Consider the following 8,680-nt stretch of genomic DNA (forward strand, 5'->3'; position numbering starts at 1 on the left):
CACATTGGAAGTTATATCTGTTTTATAATAAATAGATACAAATATTTATAATCAATGTTGTGTAAGTCTGACAAATATAGGCCTAATAAATCCTTCCAAATATTTCATTTTCTTTTAAAGAACATTGGCACAGCTGTTAGCATATTTATTTATTTATTTATTTCATTCTTGCATAAAAGTAGGTAGAATATACCATTACCACTTCTTTCATAAAATAATTTGTACACTTGGTGGAATGCAGTAAAAGAAAATTGCACATACACAATTCCCATATTTTTCTCCATGTACATTAAACAGAGTTTGACGATACATGGAAACTACTCCTTCTGCCTTGCCCTACTCTAGAAATAGATTGTGTTTTAAATCAGCCATTTTCATTTATTTCAGGGGGCACAATTTTATCTTGGACTGTATTTTGATCCAGAAAGCAGGATAGAGTGGTTGAGTGAATGTAGTTTGTACTCTATAGATGAGGGTCATTTTATCAGCAATGTTGTAAAATGCTAGAGTTCCTGCCTTGTGATCCAAGAACAGTCCTACTTTCCTAGAGGACCAAGAAGTTAGTTGAATCTGTTTCTTATTCTCCCAGACTTGAGCTGTATTCCAGTCCAAACTCCAGGATTGATCATAAAATTCTAGAAATTTGGAGAACGCATCAGGAGGACTTAGTGCTTTTTTTCTGTTTATCCCCTTATATGATACAGCTATGATAGCCTGTATTCCATCCCATTCAACCTCCCAGTAACAGCGCCCTGACAAAGCCTCTCTGCACAGTACCACAGGCATGTTATCAAATCTCTCTGGGTGGTTAGGATAAGGCAGTGCCAAATCATTCCATCCAGCCACTTTGTTGTCCTTAGAGAGAAGGAGGTTTTTATGTGCTGTGTTTTGGTCCAATGTGAGCTGACAGGCATCTGATGGTAGAGAGAAAGCAGATATGATGAACCAGTACAAAACGACCTGGTCTGTGTCTGTCTGTCTGTCCATACTGTACTTACATTTCAAAAACTCCTCTCTTGTTGTTGGTTCTTTACTCTCCACACACTTGTCTTTTACTTGGGGTAGAGCTAGAGGGATACAGAAATAATTAACTAACTACAATAAATAATGTTACATAGTCTCAAGCTCAGCTGTGATTGTGCTGATGGAATTTTTGTGTAAATGTATGGTGAAAATGGACTCACGTGGACTGGGCTTTGATGCCTGCAGAATATGAATATCCTGTACTGTGGGAAACAGAGATAGAGGCCTAGTGAGTATAGCAATGTAGTCATTCTATACAGATTCAGGTAGGTATACAGAAGGCCGTGTTTATTACTTGTTTGAAAATATAATTTTTTACTCAATTAAATGAATGAAAGCTATTGATTGCTCAGTGGAGATGGTTTTAGTGTAACAAGGGATTTGACAAGTTTGGTCTGTTTGTTGGAAACCTTTTTTAGAGATTTTTACAAAGGCCCCTTTGCAGATGTCCTCCAATCGCTGTTTCAGCTCGGCCACAGATTTCTTCACGCCTTCAAAAGACACTTGCTGACTCACATTGATGCTGGATGTATCTCCACATCCAGGGAGGGCTAGGACAGATTGACATCTCTAAAGACACACACACACACACACACACACACACAATCTTAATATACAAGTTGGGTCCTGAATCATGACAGATTCAAAGTGAAACAGAGTACCAGGGGCATTCCGTGTGAATTTGGCCCAGCTTGTTAATGCCAATATTACCTGGAGGAAAATAATAGAATCTTCTGTTTTTGACAACTGCTCAAGCTTAGTATCTCTCCTCCTCATCTCTGCAATCTCCTTTTGCAGTTGGTCAACCTGCTCCTCAGCCTGGCCAACAGCAGCCTTCTCCTGTGATCTGATCAGTCTTTTCACATCAGAGTGGCACTTCTGAACAGAGCAGATTATTTCAGTGAAGACCTTGTCACTGTCTTCCACGGCTAACTGTGCTGAGTACTGTTGGGAGACATACACACAGAGAAAGAGAGAAAGGAGCAGTCTCAATTTGAATCAGGCCCCACACACAGCTCTGAACACTGAATTTATCAGATGATTGGAGCAGAGATTGAGTTGTCAGCTGTTGTAGTTTTCTCTCATCAATACTCACTGTGAGAGACATCATGGCCTGCTTCAACCGGAATAGTTCCTTCTCTTTCTTGTTGATTATTTGCTTGGACTTCCTGTGTGTCTCCTTCAGTTCTTTCTGTAGATCCAAAACGCTCATGAGTTAAAGGTACATGTGATTGATCAGAGGGCATACACTTTATTAACTGTAATGGCACATTAAACAGTAAGGGTGGACTGTTTACTCTCTACTGTTTTGATAGCTGTGTGGACTTCAAGTCCTTTCCTTGTTATCAGTGTGGATACTGCTGTGTGGACTTCGGACTTGAAGTCCTTTCCTTGTTATCAGTGTGGATACTGATGCATACAGTAGGCTACAGTTTAAAGTGTTAAATTCAGTACTTTTCATTCTACATACATTTTCATACTCAACATGTAAAAAAAGCTTACCTGTTTTGCAGCGCCTTCGGCTGCAGCTGAAACTGTTTCATGGCCTTTGTGTACACCCATTAAACACTCATAACAGATACAAAGTTGATCAGTACGGCAGTAAACTTCCAGCAGTTTGTCATGATGGGAGCATATCTTCTCCTGAAGCTGTACGGAGGCTTCCACAAGGCTGTGTCGTTTTCCAGGGTTGAGTTTGTCATGAAGCTTGAGGTGTGTTTCACAGTATGAGGCCAGACACAGAAGACAAGACTTGATGGCTTTCTGTTTTCTCCCACCACAGACATCACACTCAATATCCCCTGGTTCAGCATAACAAGGAACATGAGGGTCAACTTGGAACTCTTCAGTCTTCTTCAGTCTTTCCACTACCTCTGCAAACATGGTATTTTTGTTCAAAGCAGGCCTTGGGGTGAAGGTCTGTCTGCACTGAGGGCAGCCATAGACACCTGTGCGGTCATTTAGATCCCAATAGTCCTTTATACAGCCCATGCAGTAACTGTGTCCACAAGGAATGGTCACAGGGTTCTTCAGTAGATCCAGACAGATTGAACAAGAGAATTGGTCTTCCCCAAATAATGCATACGACTCAGCCATTTTGTGGCCTAGACTAATTTATGTCACATGTGTCCGGGCTGGTACGAGGGGAAGTGCAACTATTTGAATTCCTATTGGTTCTGAAAAATGATATTTCCTGTTTTGACTGCACAGCTGAGGGGTGTGGTTTTATCAAGTTCTCCAACTGGGGCGTGAAAGATAAGAGACAAGTTATAGCTTCTCTCAGAAGCATAGCTTTTAGAAGTAAAAAATGTCTAATGCTATCTGGCTGCTCACAGCTAGCAACAAGGCTGTGCTGAATTGGTTATTTCCAACCAAAATAGTAACCCCTGAATTATATGTTCCAAGATGGCGTAGCAGTGCGTGGTTTTATTCTGTGTCCTAGTGTAAATATCCAGTTTCTAGTTTTTTTGTCTATATTTCTCAATTTTACTTTTCATTCTTTAACTAAATATACTTTCCTGCAACCCGCCTCACCCAACGTGGAAAGGATTCTATTATTTCTTTATAACTTTCATCAAGAACCTTAAGCTGAAACTAGTCTAGCTGCTACTGAATGGCTACTTGCTATTAGTCACCGTTAGCGTCTTCACCATTGTCCGTATCCACCAGCCAGCTCTAGCCTGGACAATTCGTCGGCCAGTCTGCACAGCGTGCTATCGACCCAGAGCATATCGGACTTTCTGCCGGAATCACTGGACCCTAGCGCCGGATCATCGCAACCAGCTAGCTGCAACCTGTTGTTGGCAAATTACCATTGCCCCATAGCAAGCACCAGTTAGCCTTGAGCTAGCCTCAGGCCCATCTCCCGGCTATCTACCTCTCTGTCAACCGGACGGGACCTTCTAGTGTTGACACTGAGCCCCGCCGATCCAACACGACTGGTTTGCCGACGAAATCATCTGATGTGGTTTCAACAGGCTTCCCGTTGCGACGACCCGGCCCGCTAGCAAACGCAAACTACAACTGTGCTTCCTGCTAGCTGTGCTGAAGCACCAATTTGAACTGCTCTCGGTCTCACATATTGCTGTTCACTGGACCTTATGATCACTCAGCTGCACCGCTGATGCCTGCTGGACTGTTCCTTTACAAATCAAATCAAATAATGTTATTGGCCAAATGCGCCGAAACAACAGGTGCAGACATTACAGTGAAATGCTTACTTACGTCCCTTAACCAACAGTGCATTCATTTTTAACAAAAAAGTACAAATAAAACAACAACAAAAAAAGTGTTGAGAAAAAAAGAGCAGAAGTAAAATAAAATAACAGTAGGGAGGCTATATATACAGGGGGGTACCGGTGCAGAGTCAATGTGCGGGGGCACCGGCTAGTTGAGGTAGTTGAAGTAATATGTACATGTGGGCAGAGTTAAAGTGACTATGCATAAATAATTAACAGAGTAGCAGCAGCGTAAAAGGATGGGGTGAGGGGGGGGGCAGTGCAAATAGTCCGGGTAGCCATGATTAGCTGTTCAGGAGTCTTATGGCTTGGGGGTAGAAGCTGTTGAGAAGTCTTTTGGACCTAGACTTGGCACTCCGGTACCGCTTGCCATGTGGTAGCAGAGAGAACAGTCTATGACTAGGGTGGCTGGAGTCTTTGACAATTTTGAGGGCTTTCCTCTGACACCGCCTGGTATAGAGGTCCTGGATGGCAGGAAGCTTGGCCCCAGTGATGTACTGGTCCGTACGCACTACCCTCTGTAGCCTCAGCCCAAACTTTATCGCTATTACCAGTTGTTGTCTTAGCTCTCTCTAATAACACCTGTGATTGCTTTATGCCTCTCTCCCATGTCAATATGCCTTGCCTATTGCTGTTTGGGTTAGTTCTTATTATACAATTTCACTGTAGAACCCCAAGTCCCTCTCAAACTGCCTCAAATAGTTCCTTTGTTCCACCCCCCATACACGCCGAGACCGGCTCAATCGGTGCCTCCAGTGATGCTATCTCTTTCATTGTTACCCAGCGCTTAGGTTTACCTCAACTGTACTCATATCCTTCCATATCATTTTCTGTACATAATGCCCTGAATCTTTTCTACAACGCCCGGAAATCTGCCCCCTTTATTCTCTGTACCCAACGCACTAGAAGACCAGTTCTTAAAGCCTTTAGTCATATCCTTATTCTACTCCTCCTCTGTTCCTCTGGTGATGTAGAGGCTAACCCAGGCCCTGCAGCCCCCAGTATCACTCCTACTCCCCAGGAGCTATCATTTGTTGACTTCTGTAACCGTAAAAGCCTTGGTTTTCTTCACATAAATATCAGTAGCCTCCTTCCTAAGTTTGAGTTATTCACTGCGTTAGCACACTCCGCCAACCCTGATGTTCTAGCAGTGTCTGAATCCTGGCTTAGGAAGGCCACCAAAAATTCTGAAATTTCCATCCCCAACTATAACATTTTCCGTCTACATAGAACTGCCAAAGTGGGTGGAGTTGCAATCTACTGTAGAGATAGCCTGCAGAGCTCTATCATACTATCCAGGTCTGTGCCCAAACAGTTTGAGCTTCTACTTCTAAAAATCCACCTTTCCAGAAATAAGTCTCTCACTGTTGCCGCTTGCTACAGACCCCCTCAGCCCCCAGCTGTGCCCTGGACACCATATGTGAATTGATTGCCCCCATCTATCCTCAGAGTTCGTACTGCTTGGTGACCTAAATTGGGATGTGCTTAACACCCCGGCCATCCTACAATCTAAACTAGATGCCCTCAATCTCACACAAATTATCAACAAACCTACCAGGTACAACCCTAAATCCGTAAACATGGGTACCCTCATAGATATCATCCTGACTAACTTACCCTCTAAATACACCTCCGCTGTCTTCAACCAGGATCTCAGCGATCACTGCCTTATTGCCTGCGTCCGTACCGGGTCCGCGGTCAAACGACCACCCCTCATCACTGTCAAACGCTCCCTAAAACACTTCAGCGAGCAGGCCTTCCTAATTGACCTGGCCCAGGTATCCTGGATGGATATAGATCTCATTCCGTCAGTAGAGGATGCCTGGTTGTTCTTTAAAAGTAATTTCCTCTCAATCTTAAATAAACATGCCCCATTCAAAAACTACAGAACTAAGAACAGATATAGCCCCTGGTTCTCCTCAGACTTGACTGCCCTTGACCAGCACAAAAACATCCTGTGGCGTACTGCATTAGCATCAAATAGCCCCCGCGATATGCAACTTTTCAGGGAAGTTAGGAACCAATATACACAAGCAGTTAGGAAAGCAAAGGCTAACTTTTTCAAACAGAAATGTGCATCCTGTAGCACTAACTCCAAAAAGTTTTGGGACACTGTAAAGTCCATGGAGAATAAGAGCACTTCCTCCCAGCTGCCCACTGCACTGAGGCTAGGAAACACTATCACCACCGATAAATCTACAATAATCGAGAATTTCAACAAGCATTTTGCTACGGCTGGCCATGCTTTCCACCTGGCTACCACTACCCCGGCCACCAGCTCTGCACCCTCCGCTGCAACTTGCCCATGCCCCCCGCTTCTCCTTCACACAAATCCAGACAGCTGATGTTCTGAAAGGGCTGCAAAATCTGGACCCCTACAAAATCATCTGGGCTAGACAATCTGGACCCTTTCTTTCTAAAACTAGCCGCCGAAATTGTCGCAACCTCTATTACTAGCCTGTTCAACCTCTCTTTCGTAACATCTGAGATCCCCAGAGATTGGAAAGCTGCCGTGGTCATCCCCCTCTTCAAAGGGGGTGACACTCTAGATCCAAACTGTTACAGACCTATATCCATCCTGCCCTGCCTTTCGAAAGTTTTTGAAAGCAAAGTTAACAAACAGATCACCGACCATTTCGAATCCCACCGTACCTTCTCCGCTATGCAATCCGGTTTCCGAGCTGGTCATGGGTGCACTTCAGCCACGCTCAAGGTCCTAAACGATATTATAACCGCGATCGATAATAGACAGTACTATGCAGCCGTCTTCATCGACCTGGCCAAGGCTTTCGACTCTGTCAACCACCGCATTCTTATTGGAAGACTAAATAGCCTTGGTTTCTCAAATGACTGCCTCGCCTGGTTCACCAACTACTTCTCAGATAGAGTTCAATGTGTCAAATCGGAGGGCCTGTTGTCTGGACCTATGGCAGTCTCTATGGGGGTGCCACAGGGTTCAATTCTTGGGCCGACTCTTTTCTCCGTGTATATCAATGATGTTGCTCTTGCTGCTGGTGACTCTCAGATCCACCTCTACGCAGACGACACCATTTTGTATACATCTGGCCCTTCATTGGACACTCTGTTAACAAACCTCCAAACGAGCTTCAATGCCATACAACACTCCTTCAGTAGCCTCCAAATGCTCTTAAACACTAGTAAAACTAAATGCATGCTCTTCAATCGAACGCTGCTGGCACCCGCCCACCCGACTAGAATCACTACTCTCGACGGGTCTGACCTAGAGTATGTGGACAACTACAAATACCTAGGTGTCTGGTTAGACTGTAAACTCTCCTTCCAGACTCACATTAAGAATCTCCAATCCAAAGTTAAATCTAGAATCGGTTTCCTATTTCGCAACAAAGCCTCCTTCACTCATGCTGCCAAACATGCCCTCGTAAAACTGACTATCCTACCGATCCTTGACTTCGGCGATGTCATTTACAAAATAGCCTCCAACACTCTACTCAGCAAATTGGATGTAGACTATCACAGTGCCATCCGTTTTATCTCCAAAGCCCCATATACTACCCACCACTGTGACCTGTACGCTCTTGTTGGCTGGTCCTCACTACATATTCGTCGCCAAACCCACTGGCTCCAGGCCATCTATAAATCACTGCTAGGCAAATCCCCGCCTTATCTTAGCTCATTGGTCACCATAGCAACACCCACCCGTAGTATGCGCTCCAGCAGGTATACAGTGGGGGGGGAAAGTATTTAGTCAGCCACCAATTGTGCAAGTTCTCCCACTTAAAATGATGATAGGCCTGTAATTTTCATCATAGGTACTCGTCAACTATGACAGACAAAATGAGAAAACAAAATCCAGAAAATCACATTGTAGGATTTTTAATGAATTTATTTGCAAATTATGGTGGAAAATAAGTATTTGGTCAATAACAAAAGCTTCTCAATACTTTGTTATATACCCTTTTTTGGCAATGACACAGGTCAAACGTTTTCTGTAAGTCTTCACAAAGTTCTCACACACTGTTACTGGTATTTTGGCCCATTCCTCCATGCAGATCTCCTCTAGAGCAGTGATGTTTTGGGGCTGTCGCTGGGCAACACGGACTTTCAACTCCCTCCAAAGATTTTCTATGGGGTTGAGATCTGGAGACTGGCTAGGCCACTCCAGGACCTTGAAATGCTTCTTACGAAGCCACTCCTTCGTTGCCCGGGCGGTGTGTTTGGGATCATTGTCATGCTGAAAGACCCAGCCACGTTTCATCTTCAATGCCCTTGCTGATGGAAATGTACAGTGGGGGAAAAAAGTATTTAGTCAGCCACCAATTGTGCAAGTTCTCCCACTTAAAAAGACGAAAGAGGCCTGTAATTTTCATCATAGGTACATGTCAACTATGACAGACAAATTGAGATTTTTTTTCTCCAGAAAATCACATTGTAGGATT

General features: G+C 43.9%; 1 protein-coding gene across 1 annotated transcript; it reads right to left on the reverse strand.

Moving 5' to 3' along the window:
* Positions 1-124: 124 nt before the first annotated feature.
* On the reverse strand, positions 125-3,562 carry LOC121533316 (tripartite motif-containing protein 16). Its single transcript, XM_041839145.2, has 7 exons — positions 2,527-3,562; positions 2,120-2,215; positions 1,735-1,968; positions 1,434-1,593; positions 1,185-1,226; positions 999-1,067; positions 125-914 (listed from the first exon to the last, which is right to left on the reverse strand). Exons 1-7 carry the CDS (start codon positions 3,118-3,120, stop codon positions 379-381), a joined length of 1,731 nt encoding a protein of 576 aa, XP_041695079.1. The 5' UTR covers positions 3,121-3,562; the 3' UTR covers positions 125-378.
* Between the last annotated feature and the right edge of the window lie 5,118 nt (positions 3,563-8,680).

The sequence above is a fragment of the Coregonus clupeaformis genome, chromosome 20 (genome assembly GCF_020615455.1).
Source record: "Coregonus clupeaformis isolate EN_2021a chromosome 20, ASM2061545v1, whole genome shotgun sequence".
NCBI lineage: Eukaryota > Metazoa > Chordata > Actinopteri > Salmoniformes > Salmonidae > Coregonus > Coregonus clupeaformis.